Below are 25,351 nucleotides of genomic sequence, written 5' to 3'. Positions count from 1 at the left end.
CACTCATTTAGGCTCGTTTGTAGCCTGAAACAAATTCCATCACTGCTATTTAATAGCTCTCACTCACTGCCAGTAAAAAGTTGCCACAGTGATTTGGCCACTCGTGCTAGCAAACAATGGCTCGCTTAACAACTAACACATCAGAGACCTTGATGTGTGTCTTTGTTACAATATAATTATTTGCACTGTAAGTGGTCTTAATGTTTAGTTCTGCGAAGTAATAGAGACAGAGCACAATTACGTCTCACCCACACTGGAGAGAAACTCATCTCTAGAATGTTTTTTCTATTGCACGAAGCAGAAGAAGCTGTTACAGTTTTTATAAGCCCTGGTTTTTGTAGTGCATAATGGTGAGGCCAAAGAAAGAAAATGAAAGCAAAGTAGGAAAGGAAATGAGGAAAGGTGATAGGTAAAAAAGCATTAAGTACTGTCCATTAAAGCCTGTCGTGCTGTCAAACATGCCATGTTGTGTAATAACTTAATTACCTTCCCTGATATGTGCCAGCCGTTCTTTGTATAATTAATCTATTATGCAAATAGAATTTATTACATTTTAGCTCCAGGAGAAAATAAATTAAAAAACAAACATGTTACCAGTTTGGGTGCTATAATGACTTTATACCTTTTCAAACTCAAAATTGAACCAGCTGAGTGTAATGAGTGTGACTGTGTGCGTGTGTTAACCACTGTCATCGTTATGTTTGGTTGCAGGCTTGATCCGGCTGCGCTCCAGCCCACCCCCTCGCCTCCAGGGTGTTGAATATGTCCTCAATGTTACAGCCACGGATGACAATGCCTCAGGCGGACCTCAGACCTTGTCATCCACGGCTCAGGTCATAGTTGGAGTGGACGACGTGAATAATAACAAGCCTGTCTTTGAGAAGGTAAGATGATCCCTCACCCACAGTCGCCTCATTAAATGTTGTTTAGTCTTTCTCTTTCTACTGGTTTGATAACAGCAGTGGGAGGGGCTCTCCCAAATCATACCACTAACCTAGGACAATGGCAGGAGAAACAGTAGTCACTATGCAAGGTTTTCTTTTACTTTCTTCTAAATATATCTCTGTCTCACTCTTTTCTTGTTGCGCCTGCCTATCCCCTGTAGCTCTCCTCCACTCCTGTTTCCCTGTCTTTGTCTTTCTATCTCCTCTATTCATTAGCCTCTATCTCTCCTCTCTGGAGGAGCGATTAGTGAGCTTGACCCTCATATCTGCTCTCTCATCTCTCTCCTACATCATCATGGTCTTTTAATTAAAGCTTCAAGGGACGTGGGAGAAATCCCGACCGAGCCACTCTCGAAGTGCTACATCTCCTCCTGCTTTTTTTTACTTCACTAGCCATGTTTCAGTTTTAAATGGGATGACTTTTCAAGGCCCTTGAGGTATCGCGAGCCAAGATTAGGAGTGGGGCCATGCTGAATAAACCTGGCTCACTCTGTCATGGGTGGGGGTGGAGGCGTTTTTCGTTCCACTTCAAGAAGAAACAGAGGGACAGGCAACAAAATGAGAGCCAAGAGAGAAGACAGAAAAGAAGAGAGGGATTCCTGGTCGGCATTTTTTTTTCATGTGCACTGTATGCTCAATTGTCTCTCTCAGGAATCTTCTCCTGGCATCATACCGTAGTCTATGATTCATTCTTTTTTTCCCTGCTGGCAGAAAGCTGTGAGCAATGGACAGACAATCCCCAGACACCCCCCCAAACGACTCTTCTAAGTCAAAAAGAATTGAAATGATGAAAGCACACAAACCTGGAGTTAAAAGAAAAGAAAATGTAGCAAATAAAAATTAATGATCACAGACAAAAACATTTTAGTGTCTAAAAATAGAGAAAAATAAAAGGAAATTCTGGGAAAAACCCTGCTGTACATTAGCGTTTCAGTTAGTGAAGACATCCGAGGTTCGCTGGTGGTTCCTGGGTCACTAGAAGCCAGCAGCAGGGCACTGAAGCAGAAAGGCCCTTTTATCTTGTTTTGATGCCCAATCTTACGACATGCCGTAGCCTCTGTGGAACTCAGGGCTGGATCAGTGGACCAAGACAGAGGCAGCAAGAGGCTCGCAGAGAGGTAGTGAAACAGAGAAGCAAGATCTCACAGAGTGGAGGCTCCAGCATTTCCCAGGAGCAGAAAGTTACATAAGCTGATTAGATTTATTTTTAAAGCTTTAGTGCTTCTCTGATCTGCACTCATATACAGTGTTTTATAGAAGCAGAACATATTGAGTAAAACTGAATAAAACACAGGACAGTGCCTGTCTCAAAGGGCACGGTTTTAAAAACAACAATAAAAAGGGAACTCTGGAGCAGCGTGGTCAAAAACAACCAGCCAACAAGCCAACTTTGAAAGTGCTGATTAAGCAACTTTTTCCTCCGTAAGCACATACCAAATCCCATCCCACTGTCATCTATTCACCCGCCCACCCGTTCTACGCTTCTGCTGGGTCACGCAGCAGCACACTAAGTCTTCCACTTTTTCCTGCTATATCCCAAGTTCCCACTGCCCACACCTCCACTGTCTCCTTTTATTGTAAGGGAGCAGAAGCTCAAAGGAAGAAGTCTGCCACATCCATAGCAGCCTTCATGTCAGTACTGCAGTTTTATTTCCTTCAGTGTCATTACAGAATTTAGTATGTGCTTTTATATTCATCCAGTCCTCGATGGCCAATGCCTTGCCTTCTTGGTCAGTATGTATTTAGTAGCTTAAATATGGACTCCATAATGAAACAGAGAGAACAAAAAGTGTGAGTGGTTCAGAGAGGCAGTTCATTAGCTTCAGAGCTCGGGGCACACAAGGTTTAAAACAGTTTTATTCTTATGATCATCACAGTTACTTATGTAATTACTTATAACAAACAAGTGACTTTTTTATTTGTGATATTCTGAAGTATACATGTTACATGTATTTAGAGCTGAAACCTCACGTAAATGCAACAGAAACTATGTTTCTAAACAACAAGCTGAGGTCAACAAAATCCTGTTACGAAGGTTTCACAGTACGGTCTTAAATGATGGTCATTCACAACTACTGGCTCACGACTAACCTAATTCTGTTTTCTCAAATACAAATCTTAGCTAAAAATGTAGGGTGTCCCGACAGCCGGTCGGGCATAGCGGAAGGCTTCGCTGCTGCTTGCGTTTGATGAATAAACTGACTCACCTCTACAGGCTGTTGGGTTTGTTTTTGTAGCCAAATCTTCCTTTTCAGTGATTTTTTTTTTAACTATTTGTATCTCATTTCCTCGTGAGCAAACAAAGCCTGCTTGTCACTCACAATAAATTGTGGTAGTTTGAAAAAGCTAAAGAAAAAAAGTTGCACATTTCAGTGCATATTTTGACATCTCTTTTTTGTGTTTAGGCTTATTTTTGTGTTTTTCCATACGAAGTCTCTCATCTGACCTCCTGAGGATTCGTTTCTTGTCGGCTAACAACTTTTTAACTAATGACACTTTGACCCTTTTAATAAATTAGATGCTTGTAGCCAGACCTTCTTATCTTCCTCAAAGTCCCAAAACAACCTATGGGAGCAAACAAATGTGAAAGAACAATGAAAAAGCCGGATGATGGAAAAATGGGTGGCAGTGGAGATGAGCTAGAAAGAATGAGAGTAGGCATGGAGTAAAGGTAACAGGAGACAACTTTAACAAAGCCCTCCTGTAATTAATTAGGTGTCAAAGGAACACATCAGCCAGCAGCACTGAGGTATTTCTCTCTTTCCTCTGCCTCTGTAGTACATCAACATCAATGCTCCAGTGAAACAGGTAAAAAAAAAAAAGAATTTGTGATGGATAAAGAATAAGCGAGAAAGTTAAAAGACCACAGAAAAAGATACAATAAAGATAAATTGAGCAAAGCAGAAATGGTGCTTAAATTGGGATACTAAAGCTCCTTATGTGTCTGACAAGTTCTGTGATTAACAAAATCTTTGAGCTAGCCAACAGGGAGCAGCTACCTTACAACACGCAAAGAACTGACAGCACTGAATAAATCTCTATGATGACTCCAAGAATGCATGCGGTGTTAAACAGGGAGTAGTGTTAATGTTTTAGAGTTGAATTTTAAAGTATTCACTTCCTGGGTATATACAGTATATCACCCTTCCCTCGGGAAACTCCAGATCCTCCAACACTTAAAACCGAGGACAGCAAATGATTCATAATTTAAGTGTATTCTCTGTTTTTCTTTCATATTTAGCAGATCCTGCACATTTTATAGCAAAAAGACATGTCTCTAAAAGCATTTTGAGAGGAAAAAAGAACACAGTGCCATAAATGTTATGCACAAACTCTTCTGCTGTTCCTCTTGGCAGTTTTATCTGCAGGGAATTATTGCTGTAATAGCTCCGACATGGGTGTCATAACTGTTTCTGTTTAGTTGCCTGCTATTTTATTTTCAGATCTCTGTTTGTCACGACATATGGTTGAATAGTCCAAAAAATTACCTCCTACCTCTTTTTCCTAATCACATTACCTTGATCTCAGTGCAAAACATCAAGGTGACAGGGAATCTATAAGTTGTACCTTGGGAAAAGAGAAGTGTGCTGTGCAGAGAATCCAACAGCAATTATAATAGAATCTTTAGAAATATAATGTTGGAGCTTGTCTACATTGAAAGTAAATGTTCGGAATATTTTTATGTCCATCTTTGATCCAGTTCAGTTCATCTCTCTTTCAAAAGATACTCCAAACACACAGGCACACAGATGATGTGCAATCAAAAAGTTCTGTTACTGTAACAAAAGAAAGCCTTATTAAAATTCCCTCTTTGTTCTTAAAGGTCTAAAGTCTTTTGAAACCATACACCACCCTCGGAATTTCTGCTACGTTTGCATCGATCCTGAAGTCCTATTTGGACTTACACATGTGTCTTTTCAGTTTCTGTTCATTGATCTCAAGCTTGCACGGAAACATTAACTTTGGTATCAAACTGACCTGTCTTTCATATTATGACTCATACATCTGTTGTCAGAAGTTTACATCCATTCATCGTGGGCATCAATGTCATGGTAATGTGTGGCTAATTTTAATCTCTTTGAACTCTTCTTTTTCCAAGGTGGAATGATTTTATAGCATACATCTTTAACGAGTTGCACAAGTTTTGGGGATTTGGGAATTTATTGGGGATTTTCAACAATGGGAAAGTCCATGGAACTCAGTGAAGATTAGGAACTGTAGATTTATACATGTCGGGAAGGTTTCTTTGAGTCATTTCTAAACAACTGCGGATTCCAAGATCATAATCTCAAACAACTGTTCAACAGTACAAATTTTTGGGATGTGTCTACTTTGCCAATATATGGACGAAAACCATAACTGCCAGCCTCAGATGAAAGGAAAATGGTTAGGATGTTCAGGAACAACCCAGAAGCCACTAAGGCTCAAGCCTGCCATGGTAACTGCTGGAAGGTTTCACCAAGTTTGCAGCGACCCACATGGACAACCAAATGCCTGTACATATTCTACCAAGAAGAGGGGTCAAATATCCAGGCAGAATTTTCTCAATAGCTTGCTTGTAGCTACAAAAAGTGTGTGGTTGAGGCCATTTAACCAAAGATTAGTGTTGGTGTATGTACATATTTGAGCCTTTATGTATACTTTTGTCCCATTTTATACGTAAGTACTGTACATCCAATTTTTGTTGTCTTAAAGTAATTTAAGATGCATGCTGAACAATTATTTCACCCCGGAAAAAGAAAAGTTCAAAGAAATCTCCATAAGTCCCAAATAGCCGTGACGTTCCTCCCCAGTGTATGTAAACCTTTATTGTAACTTAGTCTAAAGAGCTTAGAAAGAAAGCGACTTAGACTGCCATGATGGATAACTGAGAACCTACACAGACATCTTATGATTTCTTGTTCCCTGAAAGTCTTTAGTGCATGAGTCCCATGTCCAAGCCCAAAGAATTCCATTTCAGATTAGCAGCATGATGGCATTTCTTCCCCAGAACCCACTGGGTGTTTTTTTGTTTTGTTTTTTCACCCCACCATGAATGTGTCGTCAAGGGTCAGACTGTCAGGCCTACAGAGCATTTAAAACACATTTGTTGTTGTTGTTTTTTAATTCACATTGTAGGGTCAGTGTTTTGATAGACCATAGGATATCTAGGGCACTCCTGGCGTTGGTCACTACGAGGCTTCCAGGGCGTGACCCACACATGTTGGGAGTGCTGGGTTCTCCGTATATGGACGTTTTTTGTGTTTTCTGTTTCCTTGAATGCTGCTGAAGGCTCTTAGCAGTAAACATGCACACTGTACACCAAAAAAATCACCTTTTTCAAAACACAAAAGCAACAACCAACACATTGCTAAACTGCTTTTGAGAGCGTTTGCCTAATGGCATCTGAGATTTGTTCCACCACCCCGGTATCAACCACTTCCGCTTTAAACAGGTTAAGCAAAAGCTGATATTTTTTAAAGAAAAAGAAAACTTGCTGGGCACAGGCTTCCCACTTTCTTTCCTGTGGTTATTTTCAACATTACACTTTTTGTCCCCCAGTAAAAGACTACTGTAGTAATTTTAAATCTGTCCTTTCAACATTTAACTTCCCACACACCTTTGCTGACTGTTTGGATGGAATGGCGTATTGATCTAAGTTTCTTCACACTTTCACTCCTGTGGTCTTCTCTTCCTCCCACCTGTCCTCCCTGCCTCACTCATTCTCAGTGTCAGCAGTACCGTGAGAGCACATCCGTCCTGGAGAACCAGCCAGCGGGGACGTTTGTTCTGCAGGTTCATGCTGTGGATGCTGACGAAGGCTCCAATGGCAGGGTCACATATGGCTTCATGCACAAAGACTCTACTGTGCCTGCATTTAGTATACACCCAGAAACCGGTACGGAAACATACAAGCACTCGTGTGCACACACATACACATACAGAACAACACATAGGCTTTTATCCCACGTGGATAATATTTTACAACATGTTCCTTTCAGTCTGTCAGTCTGTGGTCGATATTGTGCAGGGAATAAATGGGAAAAGTGCTGGACATGAGCCACTTTGGGTTTTTGATTATTAAGCTTATTTCAGGCACGTTTCAGCTTGATTCATTATATATAAAAAATAGTATCTGCAGATTGGACTGAATTGTTATGCAGCTTTACCTGTAGTTGAGCTAAAAGTTATCATGCATTAATATGTTTATATATTATGGAGCTTTTTATTCAGTAGCAACAGTAGAGCATGAGATATTGTAAATTACATTGCTAAAAATTATTTCTAAAATAAATAATAAAGACAATTCTCTTTGGACTTGACAATAACTACTCTTGAAAAAGTCTCATTTTCTTTCATAATGTGCCTCTCATCTTCCCTACTGTGTTTAAAGTTTAGCTTCGAAGCAGGCAGAGGCAATCATTTTAGCGTTAAATTACAAGTACTCTGGGGGACATGAGACCAAGCAGTGTTTGCTATGATTCAGCTATCTGATCGACCTTGTTATCTCTGTCTTTCTAGGAGTAATTGTGACGGCCAGGAAATTTGACCGCGAACGGCAAAGGGAGTACGCGGTGACAGTGACTGCCACTGACCAGGCGGCTGACCCGCTGATTGGCATTTGTCAGCTGAACATTCTCATTCTGGACCAGAATGACAACAGTCCCAAGTTTGAGAACCTCAGATACGAGTGTCAGTAGATATTAGCTCGACCTGCTGCATCGCAGAATGAAAGCACATGCATATAGATTAAAAACAAGATTAAAAAAAAAAAAAAAACATTCTCCCTATTTTGACAAGAAAAACTGACGCTAATGAGCTAACAGTGTTGGTGTTAGTATTCCTATGATGGCAGAATTTTTAGTATTACAGAATTGGAGCTCTTTACTAATTGCTCATGTATTCAGTTTTTCATGTCACTGGGGAATTTCTTTTGTCTTTGTTTTCTGCTTTCTGTTGTTGGTTGTTTAAGCTTCATATTTGTTGTCAAATTGCTGAATTCCTTTCTTAATTAGTTTTGTTTACTAAAGTTTGTCTACAGTTTTTATTGTTTTTTTGTTTTTTTATTGTTTCAAGTTCGAGTTTCTCTCTTGCCTCTGTGCTGATGGATGCAATATCAAAGACTACAAATTAAGGTCTCTTGAGCCACTGAATTGCAAAGCACTCTTATTCTTATTCTTCTCCTACAGACTTCCTCCGTGAGGATACTATGATTGGAACTAGTTTCTTACGGGTGGCGGCTCACGACGATGACTTTGGGACCAATGCAGCCATCACATACTCCATGTCTAATGAGCAGCCAGAGTACCTAAGGGTCAACCCACTGACAGGCTGGGTGTACGTTAACCAACCCATCTCGCAGGTACACTTTAGCTATGTTCTGGATACCATTTGCTCTTTTTTAAAAGGCTTAACTCGTACAGTTTTCCGTTCCTATGGAAGTCCATAATGAGATTCCAGATGCATAACAAACACATGAATAACCTATGCAGCTACTTATCTTGCAGGATTCCTTGGAGCTTCAAGCTCAAGCTATTCTAAATGATAGAAAAACTCTGAAATTGTGAGACTTCCTTTAATAATTCTACTGGAGAACTATAAAAAAGGCAGCAGGGAACTTCAGATTTTAACTAAACTAAGCTACTTCTCCCAGTATCCAAGTACATTTGCATTCCAGCCCTTTATTTGTTGACCGTGAGGGGGCAGAAGTCCTGTGGCCAGCAGCAGACCGCAGCCCGCGAATGTGATAATGTCTTCACTAAGGCCTTTTTCTTTGCCTGCAGGAGAATTTCTGTTATTTCTCTCACTTCACTGCTTCTGCCTGCTTCACTGCCAACAAGAAAAACAATCTTGGTGGGAACATAAACAAGCAATAGAGGAAATTGCCACGTAGCCTGTGCAAAACAAGTCTGCACCTCAGATGAGTGCTGTAGTGATAAAAGCCCCAAAATCAGCGGTGAACCATCTTCCAGTGCCAAGACGAATGAATGTTTGTAACCTCTGCACCTTGCATCTTATACTGACCTCTGGAACCAAGCCAGTATTTTTGGTTTCACTGGATTGTTCGCCAGAACATGGCCCTGTTTGAAAATATAAACTTCTTTTCCTACTAATGAGTACAAATGAACAGATCCAGGCAATGCCTACATGCTTACTTCTTCATCATTTGCCAGCATGACAGCCTCAGTGTCTTAATTGCTGAGAGCAAAGATTGAAATAAAAAGTGCTTTTTTTGTAACTGCAATAAATATTGCTATTGGAAAAGCTTTTATTTCACTCAGAATTATGAAATTACAACTTGCCCATAACATCCACAACTTGGTTCATAAACCACGAGGCTCTGGACAAAACTTCCCCAAATAATGACAGCTCATTCACACTGGGGTTACAGAGTATTGTTACGTTTTTTTCTCTTTACTTGCCAGAACAGATCATTTCCTCTGATTGCAGTGGATAAAGCTAATTGCTCTTGTAAGGGTTGCAAAACTCCATTCCCCTCCGTTGCTCGACAATGAGCCATGCCCTTCAATCAATACACTTATCTTTAAGTATGTTTACCCGAATGCAGCTTACCGTCGATTTCATCCTGCACTGAAGTGTGGAAAATGGATTGGTTGCCGAAATCAGTTTGATCTAGTTTCACATTGTTCTTCCGTCTGTAAGGAAGCCACGATTACGCACCCCTCGGTCACACTGAATACAACATCTTGTGACTTTCTCTCCCCCTTCTCGTCTTTTTGCCTGTGTGGACTTCTTTCCACAGAGGACCTACATTACCAGAGACATTGTGGCTACAGATGGAGGAAACAGGAGCAGTTCAGTGGAGCTGGCTGTTACCATCACCAATGTGAAGAACCAGCCTCCACAGTGGGAAAAAGACAACTACAACGTAGTCATACCAGAAAACACCGTCCGGGACACACCCATCGTGGTATGTTGCTCCGGGGTTGCACAGAAACATATGGGTTTGAATTCAGTTCAGTGCAAATTTATTTATACATTAGCAATTCTCACCAGTTGCTTTGGGGCTCTCTATATGTAAGGTAAAGATGAAGAGGTGAAGACAAGCTAATATTGGAGAAACATGATCTCTCTTTCTAGTCTCTGGTACAGCACAACAGATAAATCGGCCTTAAGCTTGAAGAAGTGTGCTCTGCTTTTCAACCAGTGTGGATAAAGCTGAATGGGGAATGTAGTCTTTGCCCCTCCCTCATTACCACTATAAAATGCCCCATATTTCTTAAGATATGAATGTGTGTAGCTGTGTCATGCATTTCCTACAAAAGACAACTTGAATGAAAAAAAATGTTAAAGAGATGGTTGTCTTTATTTGTGGTGAACGAATGCACCAGAATAAACAGTTGCAGCATTAAACTTGAGAGAGATTTAATGAATGAAGCTATAACCAGACATACAATATGCAAAATAAATTAGTTGATACTGTGTAATCTAATCACTAAAAAGTAATGGACTGGCTTTTATATAGTTTTATAGTTTTCTACTCTTACTGAATAATAAAAGCACTTTCTACTACTCGCTTTATCACACATGTATTCCTACTGAGCTTTATTCTGTTCCTCTAAACACACACAGACACACACACGCTCATTCTGATGGATGCCCAAGGAGACTTGCACATGCAGAACGGAGGAGTCAGGCTTCCTCCAGAGCACACAAATAGATTAGATCAGTACTTACACAGTATGTTTTTATATATATGAATTGTGTTGTGTTTATGTCAAGTACATGTTATGTGGGATATGTACATGTATGTAAAAGATGCACTTGACATGCCATGAATCCATATTTATATGTTAATAATTTTATTTTTCTTTGTTTGAAGGAGTACTTACTTTGATTTTAAAATTAAACGTTTTTGTTTTTTGTCTTTTTTTGTTTTAAACTCATCTAGTGTCTAATTGGCAGTCGGGCTGTTCCTGCTCGTTTTTCGGGGGCAATTATCACATGTATAATGCTTGTGTTTTCAGATTCTTTCTGTACACAAAGCCCTGCTACACTCTAATCCATTTTTCATGGTAAAAAATTTTTTTTTTCAAAAAGTTTTAGTGGGGATTTTCTCAGCGGGCTTTTTACTTTGGTCTTCAATAATAAAGGAGTTATGTGGAAATACTGTTTTTATGCACAAGTATAAACTGGAGAAACTGGAGAAAAAAAGGCCCAGTTTTAGTAAAAATAAAGATTAAAGATTGTACAGACTATGAAACAACATTAAAAAAAACCATTGTTTGGCATCGTGGCATCGAGCTTAAAAACATATTATGCAAAGTTTGTGGATTATTGCTGACCAAAGATGTTTGTTGCATGTTAATCCTGATGTTATCCCTTCCTAAACGTGTCTGAAGAGAAGAGCAGAGGCCCGTTTTGTGTCGGTCTTCCCTCACAATCTTTTTACAGCTTTGATGTGTTTTTAAGGCATTCAGTCGGTCTTAATGGCGAGCAACAACAAAAGAGTGTAACTGTGTAGGAAGTGTGTGGGATGCCAGTGCAGCTACAGGTTTAGGAACCGCAGCTACAGAAAAATGCAGACATTCAAAAGACCCTTAAATCTGTTGATTCATTGCTTGTGTGGTTCAGATGTATCCTGTCAACAGCACTTTGTTATTTATGGACATGGCTTTTCATGCCATTAACAGTATTTTCTAAGAGTCTCTTGGAAGCAGTTTAATCCATTAAAGTTTATGATGAATATTCAAACTCAAAGGGTTGAAATAAAAAGACATGGGAGAATACTTTATACGGCACTGTGTGTGTTTAATTGTGTTTGTTCCAGATGCTGATAAAGGGAAGCACACAGAGCGCGGTCCCTGCGGTATGGAGTATAAATTGAGATGGCAGATCAGTGTTGATTTGACCGTTGAGCAAAGATAAAATGACTCTCGGTGGGTTGTTAAATCTCTGCCATGGACATTTAGAGTTTTTATGTCCTAAATCGGGGCATATAGTAGTCAGACATGTTTGCTAGTTCCGCATGCCTCGCAGGGTGTCTCATTATTGTAGCTGCCATGCTCTGCAGGTTGAATGGATACAGCTAGGTCACCCATAGGCAAGCTGCATCGTGCCTGAAATGGCATTTTTGATTTTAATTGGGGTGTATGTGGCATCAGCTTTGAATAGTTTCTCCTTAATTAGTTTATGGAGAAAGCAGAATGAAGAGCAGAGTGTTTCCCTTTCATCCCACAACATTTCAGCGGGTTGTTGTCTAGTGTAACAGTTTGAGACTTTCTATTATTTTAGTGTTCATTATTATGGGCTGTAAAAGGCTTTTTTCCCATTTGGGCAGATCGTTTTCCCCCTATTTGTAATGCACCCTTCAATTGGAGCTCAGCAGTAGCTCTTTACACTTCCCTTCCTGTCCTGAGGGTCACTGCTGGAATTTAGCATTTTTCCAGCTCTCAGAGTTCATAATTGGAAACATGTAAAAAATTTGCCAAATGCAAATTGCTGTTGGTTTTCTGGATTTCTGTGCTGTTGGTCATCTCTCAGGTAGAATCGTTATGGGTGACTTCCAAATATGAGAAAATGAGAACGACACGTGGAGGCAAATAGACCCAAACCTTGTTGTGGGTATTAAATGTGAATTCAGTCGTTTATTTGGTAAGACAACTTCCAGGGAGTCAGAGTAACTCATTTATAGTGACACTTTATCTAATGGGAACAAGGAGAAAAAAAGAAGTTCATTAAATCATTTATTGTGCAGTTTATTGAGTTTTCTGAGGAACCACTAGTGGACTTTGACCATTTCAAAGACTTCTTCCCAGACATGGATGAAGGCTACACTAAAATTCCTTCTGTGGAGATTTTAATATTTATGTGACAGCCCCTCTGTGGTGGTGTCATGCAGACAAAAAAGTGAGGTATCCCATTGTTTTGATATTTTGCCTTTATTGTTTCCCTCTTTTCTTATCTTTGTTCCAAAAAGACCATCAAAGCCACTTCACCTCTTGGAGATCCCAGAGTAACTTATAATTTGGAGGATGGCATGGTCCCAGAGACCAACATGCCAGTGCGCTTTTACTTGACCCCCAACCGAGAGGATGGTTCGGCATCTATCCTGGTGGCAGAGCCCCTGGACTATGAGACCACCAAGAACTTCATGCTGAGGGTTCGAGCTCAGAATGTTGCTGCTGTACCACTGGCTGCCTTCACGACAGTCTATGTCAATGTCACTGGTAAGCCCTCTTTTATTCATGCTTTCTTTTTGTAATTTAGAATCTCCAAATGTAACATGTTTCATTTGATATCTCATGGAAATTGTCACAACAGTCGCCCTGTGGAATAATTTAGCCTTCCATGTGTCACATTTTATTTATTAAAACTTACTGTTTTATCAATAGATGCCTTTAATAAATGCCCGTTAAGTGAACAGTAAACATAAGCAAAACAATGTTGTTAAAACATGGTATGATTAAAGGTACAAGGACAATGTCACACAGATGCATTAAATCAGAAGCAGGTAAGAATTTAGCGAGAGGAAGTTCAGCAAAGGAATGAATTTCTGTTCTGTGACAAAACAAAAAAATGCCAGTCGAGTCATTTTTTTTGGTCAGGCTGCGTAAAATAAGCTCCAAACAGAATTAATTTCTCGAGTTTTCAAGATACAGAAAAATAAAATCAAGAAAATACTTGATAATAAGCGTCATTATGCATCTTTGGGAAATAAGTCCAAATAACTCCAAAAGTATCTTCTTTTCTAACTTACCATCAACACAATTGATAACATTACTAGTAATGTCATCAGTTATTAGTTACACAGTCATTTGTTTGCAATAAAATAACTTAAGTTGAATTTAAGATCGTGCATGATGCCATTTAAATATCACACAGTTAGGTAATGGTATACTATACTCCTCACAGTACAGTGTGCAATGATAACTTGTAAATACAGATAGATTCTCAGCACAGTCTTTGTTTTTAAAATTATGTCAATGTAGATTTTGTCAGTCAGCATTGAACTTCCAAAAATCCAAATTTGAGCGGTGCAGGGCAGCGACCTCGTTAACGTCAACATTTCATTGTCAATTGTTATCTGACAGTAAAAAAAAGAAAAATAGAATAGAATAGAATAATACTTTAATTGTCCCACAAGGGGAGATTTGGTTGTAACAGCAGCCAGAAATAATATGTATAAATAATAAATATGACCATAGGAACAAATGTGTTATGAAAAAATGCAGCAGAGGGAGGGGAGAGAGTAGCAAACACACATAAACAGCTTGCAGAAAGCCAGCGGTGGCACATAAAACAATATGTGCAGCACACACCTAGTACTGCACTTAATAATGAGTTCATGACTACTTTGCCCACACTCTGTGGCTATAGAGTCAGCACAGAACAACATGAAGGTGATGGTTTGGTCATTTGTTGGTTAAATAAGAGTTTTTTTTATTGTTTTACTTGCTGTCAAAGTGACCTTTTTTATAATTTACCAGAGCCAAAATGTTTCTGTTAAACCCAGCAGCCTCTTTTAACACTAAAAAAGTGAAGAATGCGGTGTCGCTGTATGACTCTGATGTTTAGTTAATGTGTTACAATACCAGTCGCACAAACTAAACTGAGGCAGAAACAGGTTGTGTATTTGATAGTGAACAGTTAGTTGCAGCTCTACATGCATGTTGCTGATAAAACATGTTTTCTTTTGAGCATTCTCACCTTCTGTGGTATGCTTTGACTCAGTACAGTAGAAAAGTTCAGTTCAGATTATTATTGTTGTCTTGTTATTCAGCATTGATCTGTTGTTGTACTGGTCCTTTCTAAATTGAGGCCACAGAAGAAAATAAAGACTGAATAGAGATGGCAGGGCAGCCGAAGTCTGCCAACTGAGCTCCAATTTTCCAGTAGAGTTGTTTAAAACTACACAAATCCAAATTATTTTGAAGAATTTGACAGCTTTTGGGAGTGAGCATAGATATATACATATATATGCTTAACCCCAGTGCCTCGCTGCCACTGCAGATCTCACCCTGTCACTCAAAGCTCACATTTTCCAATGAAAGGTCACTCTTCTCTATCATTTTTATTCTACCATTATTAGTTTGGTCTGTTGCAGTTAATAGTAATGCCCTGCTGACCAGACACGAGCTATGAATTCCCTTGTAACATGCATGCATGAACACACACACACACATATGCACACATACACATACTCCATTTCGAACTGGTCTTAATCCAGTAAGAAATAATTAATTCTCACAGACCCTCTCTTTCTTTTTCCCGACTTTCCTCACCCCTCCTTCCCCTTATCTGTCTTAATAAGAAAGCTCTTTGACTTCTCCAGAGGCAGTCAGTCTGAGGAAGTGAGGGAGGTCTAATGGATTTAAGGCCCCATTTTTAATTCATAGATTAAGACATTTGCTGAGAAGAAAGGAGAAAGAAAAAAGGTATATGAAGCAGCATTAGATTTAATGCGTGGCTCTGTTCAAGTCATTTCTGTAATGCTTTTGGTCTTAAATCAGCTGTGTTAAAATCTGGCTTCCGCTGTTGAGGAAAACGTAAGCTCTCGTCCTCCTCACTGGTTCTTGGTACTGCCTGCGTTTCAACTTTTGGCTTATAACTTTCTGTCTTTCTTTTTGTTATGGTTCAAGGTAAGTGATGTGAAAAAAAAGCCCAGTTTTTTTGTCCAGTATTGAGCGCTCTAATGCACGCTTTGATCCTCATTTTGTCCCAAACTGGGGAAAAATAGTTGCGATATCGAAAACTGTGCAAAGACATAATTGGTTGCTGTTACAGTAAATATAAAGACTAGCATGATTTCGCCACTTTATGTCCCACCGTGCTGATACTCATCCCTTATGATGATGAGAATTGGTTGAAAGCAGTTACTTTGCAAACCAGTTGTTTCATTTTTGTTTTTTAGAAGATTTTATGGCATCATAATCATGTGAGATTTGCCAGTCTTTAAGCTGTGAGCTTACAGTGAGCTTACAGAGAAACCACAGATGGTTTGGGTAAATTGGCATACTTGACTCGTAATTTGCTTACTTTCAAAGCCCCTCAGACTGCAGCTTGTTTTTCCTTTTCAGTGCTTTCTGTGTTTTGTGTTTCATTGATCCAGTAGGTTGAAGTTAGTCTTCATCTAGTCACCTGTCAGATATTGCTTGCCCTTTTCCATTTTCCAGATGGTCCTTTGTAAGAAAACACTTGGCACCAAAGGGCAGTCAAACCAAATCCTCATCTGACTGGTTTTTGGGTTTTTTCAGTTTTCATGACTTTATATTATGTTTGCATTATAAAGTGGAAAAGAGCCACTTTGGTGAGATGCTTCAGGTAACAAACCAAACAGCACTGCACAGGGGTTTCTAATACTCTGATAGAAGTTATCACAGATGCACTTATTTTAGATTTGTCACAATGATTAAAATGTGTTTTATTTTATTTATTTCTTTTTACAGATGTTTAAAAACAAAGTGACCTTTTTCTCTTCACTTTTGTCTACAGCAGCAGTGCTTTGCAGCAGCCTGTTAATAGCAATGCGAATTGTGGAAAAAAATCAAGCTAATTACAGAGCAAAATAAAATGAAGTTCTAATTGCAAACAGATTGTTTGAAAGTTTGTTGCATGTGGCTCCATGTGACCTGACACTGACACGAAGGCTGCTTTATTGTGCTGGAGCTAAAGTGGTTCTAACACAAATTCCATTTACAAGTGATCAAAATTTATAGAGTATTTCTGAACATCTGGGGTTTTTTGTTTTATTAAAAAAAGAAGCATATAAGTGTAGGTTTAAAAGATCTTAATTGTACAAATAAATGTAAAGCAACCAGGAGAGGAAGAATATGCTCTGTGCATTTGGTGCTGCCCAGAAACACTGCTGCCAAACTGCAGTCAAACGCTAACATGTGGAAAGTAGGAAACGAAAAGTAGTAAAAGAAGCCATCTATGTCCACTGTGAGCGACCATCTTTGAACAGAGGCGGGGTTTACGACACCAACTCTCTGCCATCTATAATCCAGTTTTGAGATCCCTCCCCAGACGCCTTAACGCCCACTCACATCCTGGACCATCTGACCTCAGGAATTCGCATGATGAGGTGGGGCCAGGTTTCACAATGAGCTCACCCGAAACCCTGGCTGATTGGGACCCACACCCAGTTTCACACCTTGGCTGAGAACCTTCACAGACATGAAACGAAAAGTATTTTTGCCAGTGAATCACCAGTTGAATAAATATAATTAGAATAAAATTACTGTTGTTTCTTTAGTTGTTTTTGAAGGAGAAAAAGGAGCTTAAGTTATTGTAAGCAGGTGAGGATGTCAGAGGTCTGTTGTGCTCATTTCCAGCTCTACATTTCCTTTTTTTAGACTCAAGTAGCTTTGCATGACTTGCTGTACATAATAAACATAGTTTATCTTACACTGAGTGCTGCTGTAGCAGTTCATCTTGTTTGAACCAAGATTTTTTTGTTTTGTTTTAAACTTCTGTGACTTTTATGCTATATATAGATATTGTTATACCCAGGGCTGCACATAAGTGGTCCGCAAGTGCGCGTTCGCTGTCAAAATAAAAGACGAGCACCAGATAAGACGTTGCAACGCGCATTTGCGTACATAAGATTTTCTGGAGGAGGACGGACATTTGCTCAGAACTCTTAAAGATGTCGAAGAAGCAAGCTCCGTAAGCAATTACTTTGGTGTTCCTCCACCGCAAAAGAAGAGCATATTCCCGGAAATTCAGAGAATATGCGCTTCTTTTGCGGTTTGAACTCCTTCTGACGTTTCTTTGGCGGTGGGGGAACACCAAAGTAATTGCTTACGGAGCTTGCTTCTTCGACATCTTTAAGAGTTCTGAGCAAATGTCCGTCCTCCTCCAGAAAATCTTACGTACGCAAATGCGTGTTGCAACTTCTTATCTGGTGCGCGTCTTTTATTTTGACAGCGAACGCGCACCTGTGGAACACTTATGTGCAGCCCTGGTTACACCTTCTTTCTTCCTCTGAAGCAGCAGTGATAATCAGTGTGAAAAGTAAGACTAGCTTGTCCCCTTCAGAAAGCCCATCGCTTATCTGTGACATTTCTGTTAAATCCAGTAGATCTCAAATGGAGAAGCATTTTTATTTAACTCTGAGCACTATCTGTATTTCTTCCCTCTCCAGATGTAAATGACAACGTCCCTTTTTTTACTTCATCCATCTATGAGGCCTCGGTCACTGAAGGAGCAGAGTCGGGAGCTTTGGTTTTCCAGGTTTCAGCTAATGACCTGGATTTGGGCCCCAATGGCAAGGTGAGAACAAATCCACACGTTTACACACAAATCATTGTAAAGAGTAATGATGCATCCTTGGTTGAAATGAATGTTTTTGAATTTCTGCTCTGTATTATTTTCATTCTGCTTTTCATTATTCAAGAGGTCTTCTTCCTTGCTGTGCAAATTTGCACTAATTAACTCAGTTTTAGCATCTGGCCTTCTGTATAATTGTGTCTGCCCCCACCTCCCAGATCTCTTACTCCCTGCTGGAGGATCGCAGTGGGGACCATCAGTATTTCCGTATCGACCCAGAGCTGGGGTTCATCTACACTCAGGCCGTATTTGACCGTGAGACCAAAAGCTCGTACCTGTTGGAGGTTCAGTCTGTAGATGGATGGGAGTCAGCGCGGCCCGGCAAGCATGGGCAGCCCAACTCTGGTAAATAAGACCAACACTACACAGAACATCTTGTAACTGGATCTATAACTAAGTTGTGATTCCTGTTGTGTTTTTGCTAAGTTTCTTCAGTACTGAGCCTGACTCTTAATAACAACAATTATATAAAGCTGCCAGGTAGGACCTAGGTTTAATTCCTTCAGCTGTCCACTAGTCTAGTTATGATATGCACAACGGAGAAAATCATTTGAATGTAATATTTTGCAGGTTTTAGTTAAATTGTTAGTATGTGTGACAATTTCATTTTGGAGAAAGAAAATGTGCATTTTTTTTTATTGGATAAAATGGATATTAACAAAGTTTATCTTTGAGGACATAATTTGCAGTTGAAAAGAGGTGATCAATCGCAATCTATGGTATTGCAATACTCAACATATTGCAAAATGTTAAGAATCACAATAATATTGTACTGAAGTGACAATATCACATCATTCGGGGTCTGTTTAGTCCCACCTGTACTGTTAGCATTGACTGTAATACTGCTAAGAAATGTTTGTTGCACTGAATGAAGAGCAGGTGAAACAACATTACACCAGGAAAAGTGTTTAGTCAGAACCTATTTATGCTAATGACTTTTATATAACCTGCGTGAGCACAGATTGTAGAAATGCAAACCTATCGATGTAATGGATATGAGTCGTAATCTACTTTGCGTTTGTGTAGCGATGGTGGCTCCTCATATAGTGACTGCAAAATAGAGCGAGCACAGAGGAGGAGACGGCTGCAGATAGCTGCTCCGTACTCTTCAGTCTGAAGCTCCAAATCTTCATTGAAGGCAGCAGTAATCTCTGTTTTCCTTTCTGTCGCTTTCCCACATCTGCTCATCTCTCTCTTCGAAAGGACCAAAGGCCACCTTTCTCTTTCCATCTTTCTCTCTTGCACCCCGTCTCCCTCCATCTCTCTATTTCTCTCTCATTTGCTGCCAGATGAAATGCATACATGCGCTGGCTGAATATAGACGCGAAGAAACAAACAGATGTTGAGACAGATGGGTGGATGGAGAGAGGTGTTGAAAAACAGCAAAAACACACCAGGATGTATTTTTAATAAATATGATCATAGATTATTAACAGACCCTCTCTCTCGGTCTGACTCACTGACATTTGTGGCAACGTAAACAGAAGTTAAATATTAAGAAGAGGAGAGGCGGCAGGAAAGCTGCCAGAGTTATTTATTTGTTTCTGTCATATTAATAATAAATGAGGTGGCATGAAGGAGGATGGATGACAGGCAAATTAACAGATACTTATCACTGATGCAAACACCCACAAGTGAATGTAACAGAGATGTAAAGTGGGAGGAGCTCTGGTTCCACATGATTTTCTTCTGGGAAAAAAAACATGCGACTGACAGTGGAAGCACTTCTCTCCATCAAAATTCTGGAGGCGCCATGAGTGTTAGTCTACTTACTTTTTCTCTAAAAAAGTAATCCTGTTACTTTACTGATTACTTATTTTCAAAAGCAATTAGTTACTTAGTTACTTTTTAAAATCATTATACACAACCTGAATGCGTAATAAAGCAACAGACCTTTCAGCTCAATTCTATTTTTTCATCATATAAAATTGAATCAAATGGAAAGCCTCTTTTTAGAAATTGTTTTATGAGTTTTAATCTTTTATTTTTTTCACATTGCATTAAGCAAAAATTGCATCATATGCAACAGTCTTTGACTTGAAGAAATTCTGTAACTTTTAATCCTATTTTCTGCATATTTCAGCATATAAAATAAAATAATGTTTCGTGTTTACACTCTTTCAAATAGATGCAAGTAAAACACAGCAAAAAATAAATAATATCAAAGACTCAGCGGCACTAAGTCCTGTTGCTCTTAAATTTATTTTCACTTGTTTAGCAGGAGTGGGGCAGGTGGAGCTTTGCCGAGTGCAGCAGCGGTCTGTCAGTGGGGGGATCCGGGGGTTTCTCTGTGAATTTCACATTCCCGTGGCAGCGTGCTCTGTACTTGCTCGGATTTGAAGTTTAAATTTTCACTGTAGAAAGAAGTTTTCTTCCCATGCAGGCTGTACAGCGGATGCTAATGTTTTGGTCACTTTTTATGGTCTAAAACTTAAATTAATGTAAGTACATCCACGCTTTGGATTACAGTAACGCTTTACTTGTAACTGCCAGCAAGGCAGATTTTTATTTGGATAGACATATGCAAAATGAAAGATACATTTCTCAGTAGCAAAGATGGTTTAAACCAGGGGTGTCCCACTCCAGGCCTTGAGGGCCGGTGTCCTGCAGGTTTTAGATGTGTCCTTAATCCAACACAAAATTATAAATGGCTAAATTACCTTCTCAACATGTCTTGAAGTTCTCCAGAGGCCTGAAACTAATCATTTGCTTCAGGTGTGTTGACCCAGGGTGATATCTAAAACCTGCAGGACACCGGCCCTTGAGGCCTGGAGTTGGACACACCTGGTTTAAATGAAAAGTGTCACATTAGTGATCATATTGGACATTATTTAACGGATAAAGGTTCATTCTCACAGAAAATATAGACTTGAGAAAAGTATTTGGTCCCGAATAAATAAATAAATAAATAGTGTAGGCTCTTGTACAATCATATTTTGGGAAGGAAAAAGGTCTTATAGTCAGGATCTAGAAAAGTGTGGACGTGCCTTTAGCTAACTTGATCTCTGACCTCAGTAAACATTTTACTGATGATTTTATTGCCTTTATTATGAGTTTTAAGTGCAACTGAAGACAGCATGATGTTCATTTCATAATTTTAGATCTCAATTAGATTAAAAGCAGGCTATGTTTTAGGGAACAGGTAGCTTTGAGTTTCAGGCCCATACATTGCTTATCCTGTCCTTTGGTAGTTCAGTCCCTGGCTGTTCCAGTCTGCATGCCAAAGTATTCTTGGGTGAGACACTGAACTCCAGTTTGCTGTCTGATGCAGCCATCAGAGTGTGCGTATTGGATAGAAAGCACTTAGGTAGAGCATAGGTAAAAAAAAAAAAAAAGAGCTTAAATGAATGGGTGAAAGAGGCAAGTTGTATAAAGTTCTTTGAGTGCTCAAGTAGAATATGCATTTTTATACATTCAGTAGTCAAAAAAGTCAATGTATGACTGCTGAAAAGACAAGAGCATTAACAAGCCTTAATGTGGACTCAGTGTAACTCATCTCAACTGGAATTACAAGGAATTACAGTGCTTCCTCTGGTCCTCAGAGAAATTCAGCCATAGTCACAAGTACAATCTATGGCTTAGAGCAAAAAGCAGCTTTGAATGATTATATTGGTGGATGTTCGGAATAAGCTTTATATAAGATAGAAAAAGGAGCTTATATTGCTTCCCCCTCTAAATTGTGGCTTTGGTGTAGTAGTACATCATCCATCCATCCATCCGTCTTCTTCCACTTGTTCCATTCAGGGTCTCTGCTGGTCTGGAGTCTGTCCAGCTGTCATTGGCTAACAAGTGGGATGCTATGTAATGTTATGTTTTGTAAAAGAGTTTTATCACTTTTATACCAGTGAAGACTTTTAGCATTTCAGGTAAGCAAGGTCAGCATATCGGGTAGCAACATCATCCCAGCACACATAAATTGCTTTGCAACACCAAGAGATGTTGCAAACTAGAGACAACAGACAGTCAATTAGTCAGAAAGGATAATTCTGATTAACACTGTTTTCAGAGACACAAAGCTGCTACTCGCAACTCATGTTGGGGTGGATTTGGGTTCATAGTTTTAACACATGCATGGCACGAAAGTGTGAAAACATGGATGAGTGGGCATCATTAACAGATGAGAGGGAGGATAAGGGGATGACTGCTACATCTGCTTTTCCACTTCCTGTATTCATGTTTCGCCTCTTCTTACCTTTTTCTCTCCGACAGACTCCGACACTTGAAAAGCTCTGGCATCTGTGACTTGCTTTGTTATAGCTCCAAGGGCTGCATTAGCTTGCTACTTGTGCCGCGAACTGTATACCAACTCTTCCACCCTGGTTTAAATATTTTATCTCATCTTAAAGCTGTATTGCAAATTATGCTCGTTTTGATACAGATATCAAAGGAAATATGGTGTGTTGGGTTGCTCAACTGCTGAGCGTTACACTGATCCCCCCAGGGTGCTTCATACTCTGCTTCAGCCTGTGGTTGCATGCTGTAAAGAAGCAGAACCAGCTGAATTTACCAGTAACACAGAGTGAAAATGTGGAGACAGATGGCAGATATAAAAGCACCGGAAAGAGAACAATTATATATATTGTGAATGCATGAAGAAAAGTCTACCTTTTTATCTGCATCACTGCAAATGATAGTTTCCTTTTAAAAAGGTGATGGAATAAGAACAGCCTCATCTTAATAATAGTGTCTCTGTCTTACTTTTTTTTCCAGACACAGCATACGTACGCATTTTTATTAGCGACGTCAACGATAACAAGCCGGAGTTTGCACAGGCCTCCTATGAGGTCGATGTGGATGAGGACGCTGATGTGGGCTTTGCCATTCTCACAGTCAGCGCCAACGACGGGGACGAAGGTGGGTGGCACGGATAAAGGATTCTGTATGTACTTGTGCATTTCGGAATTTTGGGATATGTAGGAGTGATGATGGCGATGGCACTGTATGTTCAATATTGAGCACATTTTCTCCAGCTCATTGCTGAAGTGTTTTGCTTTCCCTTCACCAAAGAAAAACTTTCACCCTTCACTGCTTTTGTCTAACCCCCTATTACTTTGAGGAAAGGTTTGCAGTGTAAAACATGTAATAAAAAAAAACTGCAATACGAGAGGTTGAAACAGAAAACTGAACTCTTTTAATAAAACCTTTCAATGGTTTCAAAAAAAAACATCTTTACTGTAGTCAAGAATTCTTATTCTTACTACAGCCTTTAAATTCCTGCTATTAATGTTGTCATTTTTTAAAAGTCATCAGTGGCAAATGGGTTTTATTCTAAAATAAACACTGTTTTCATTTGAGAAGGTGGTCCTGAGTTGATGTACCAGGTACTTTTAATTCCAGACATCTTAAAGACTGGTTCATCCTTTCACTGAACTTCCCTAATTAAAACCACTAATTATGGAGCCATGTTAGGATATAAGAGCTTTCCAAAGTCCCAAAATGAAAAAATTTATCTTTGTGGGGGAACACGCCAAGAAACTCAGCTGTCATGGCCAGAGGCAAATGTCAGCTCATGACAGAAAAGACAAGACCATAATTGCACTCAGGAAGAACACACATCTCTAACAGCTAATATTTAATGCATGTTTCCTGAAGTGGTAGCGACAGCAAGGAACAAAATCTACAGATTGTAAATAAAATAAAATATTAAATGCTCACCATAAGCAGCCAAAGCTATTTACAGTGGTGGGTGACTGAAACCGAGCTGAAAGAGAGTCTACGAGTCACGTTTGGACTTACTTGGGCAGAGAGAGGCGTGTGGGAAACAGTAGCTCTTTTTTGGCTATCAAAGCAGAGTGAATTAATGCCTTTGAGATAAAGAAACTGAACTGGAGTTTAAAAAATTAATAAAAAGAGCTTGTATGTAATACCGGAAAGATTCCCTCTATATTTATTTAACACTGTTTCATTTGACTTTTGAACATGAAAAGTTGAAAACTGATACATGTTCATCATCATAAGGTCAAAGGGGACCTAATTATGTTCATTTCTAGCTCCATATTTTTATTCCTGGATTCTTGGACTAGAATAGGTTTACATATCACAACTCCTTAGTTCTGAAGTAAACTGTAGTCATGGTAAAAAGTAGTAGTACACCTGCTTTCACTTCAGGTTTCATATCGGGGGGGAAATAGAAATGATCTAGTCTTCCCTGGTCTGTCTCTCTCCATGTGTTTGCTCCATGTGTTGTCCAATTATTTGGATTTTCTCTGTATTATTGTAGGGTCCGTACCATACAGTATAAAGTGCTTTGATGCACTTTGGTGCTATATAAATAAAACTGAATTGAATTAATAAAAACTAAGCCCAAATGCAGAAGTAGTGTGTGAAAAACTGAGTACATCTCTTGATATAACAGCTTGTTCGAAACACTTTTAGTAGCAATAACTTAGAAGTAATCATCTTCTGTGTCACCACAGCATTTCAGTCGGGTTGATGTCTGGACTGGGCCTTTGCAGCACCTTGATTCATTACTTTTTCAGCCATCCAGTTAGGATTTGCTGGTTTTTGGGATTATTGGCCCATGGCATGAGCCAACTCGGGCCAAGCTTCAGCTGTCGGCCAGGTGGCCTAACATTTGACTCTAGAAGACTTTGGTATACAGATGAGTTCATGCTCAACTCAATGACTGCAAGGTGCCCAGGTCTCTGGCTGCAACACAAACCCAAATCATCACCCCTCGACCGCTGTTCTTGATGTTCTTGTTGGTGTGAGATGTTTATGCTGATATGCTGTGACTGCAAACATGGTACTGTGCATTATGTGTACTTTGGCATGCAGACCGGAACGGGCAACGATCGAATCCAACAACCTTCCCTTTAGTAGATAACTTGCTCTGCTTCCCAAACTACAGCTGCCCCAATATGATAGGGTTGTGCTGTTCCTCTGAAGTTGTATTTACCTAATTTTCAGACCTGCAAAGAAGTAGATTATTTTTATTATGTCCTGAAGAACAGAGAGAGCTGTGTATAATAGGTCCTCATTAGAGTAATAAATGCAGTTTTTGCAACCAACATGGATTTTCAGCCACCACAGGCCAATTGTATTGATTTATTTCCATATGATGAGATTAACATTGACTTTTCTTTTGTGTCCATATGTAGGGTTTCAGTTCTTTACACGTTATTTAATTCAGT

The 25,351-nt window shown here is 39.5% G+C and overlaps 1 protein-coding gene across 2 annotated transcripts in view; it reads left to right on the top strand.

Moving 5' to 3' along the window:
* LOC146582763 (neural-cadherin-like) overlaps positions 1 to 25,351 on the top strand; it is a 342,729-nt gene that overhangs the window by 144,127 nt on the left and 173,251 nt on the right. For both annotated transcript variants that reach the window (XM_085287908.1, XM_085287866.1), the window contains 9 exons: positions 712 to 884; positions 6,654 to 6,822; positions 7,446 to 7,616; positions 8,114 to 8,286; positions 9,688 to 9,855; positions 12,865 to 13,114; positions 18,034 to 18,161; positions 18,377 to 18,563; positions 22,929 to 23,072. In XM_085287908.1, the coding sequence (XP_085144034.1) occupies positions 712 to 884; positions 6,654 to 6,822; positions 7,446 to 7,616; positions 8,114 to 8,286; positions 9,688 to 9,855; positions 12,865 to 13,114; positions 18,034 to 18,161; positions 18,377 to 18,563; positions 22,929 to 23,072 (1,563 nt within the window). The remainder of the gene's footprint in view (positions 1 to 711; positions 885 to 6,653; positions 6,823 to 7,445; positions 7,617 to 8,113; positions 8,287 to 9,687; positions 9,856 to 12,864; positions 13,115 to 18,033; positions 18,162 to 18,376; positions 18,564 to 22,928; positions 23,073 to 25,351) is intronic.

Source organism: Mchenga conophoros, linkage group LG1, assembly GCF_057382185.1.
Source record: "Mchenga conophoros isolate Kocher_MC1m ecotype Shallow Benthic linkage group LG1, M_conophoros_male_GT1.1, whole genome shotgun sequence".
In the NCBI taxonomy this organism is placed as follows: domain Eukaryota; kingdom Metazoa; phylum Chordata; class Actinopteri; order Cichliformes; family Cichlidae; genus Mchenga; species Mchenga conophoros.
This window is presented reverse-complemented; position numbering and strand designations above follow the sequence as displayed.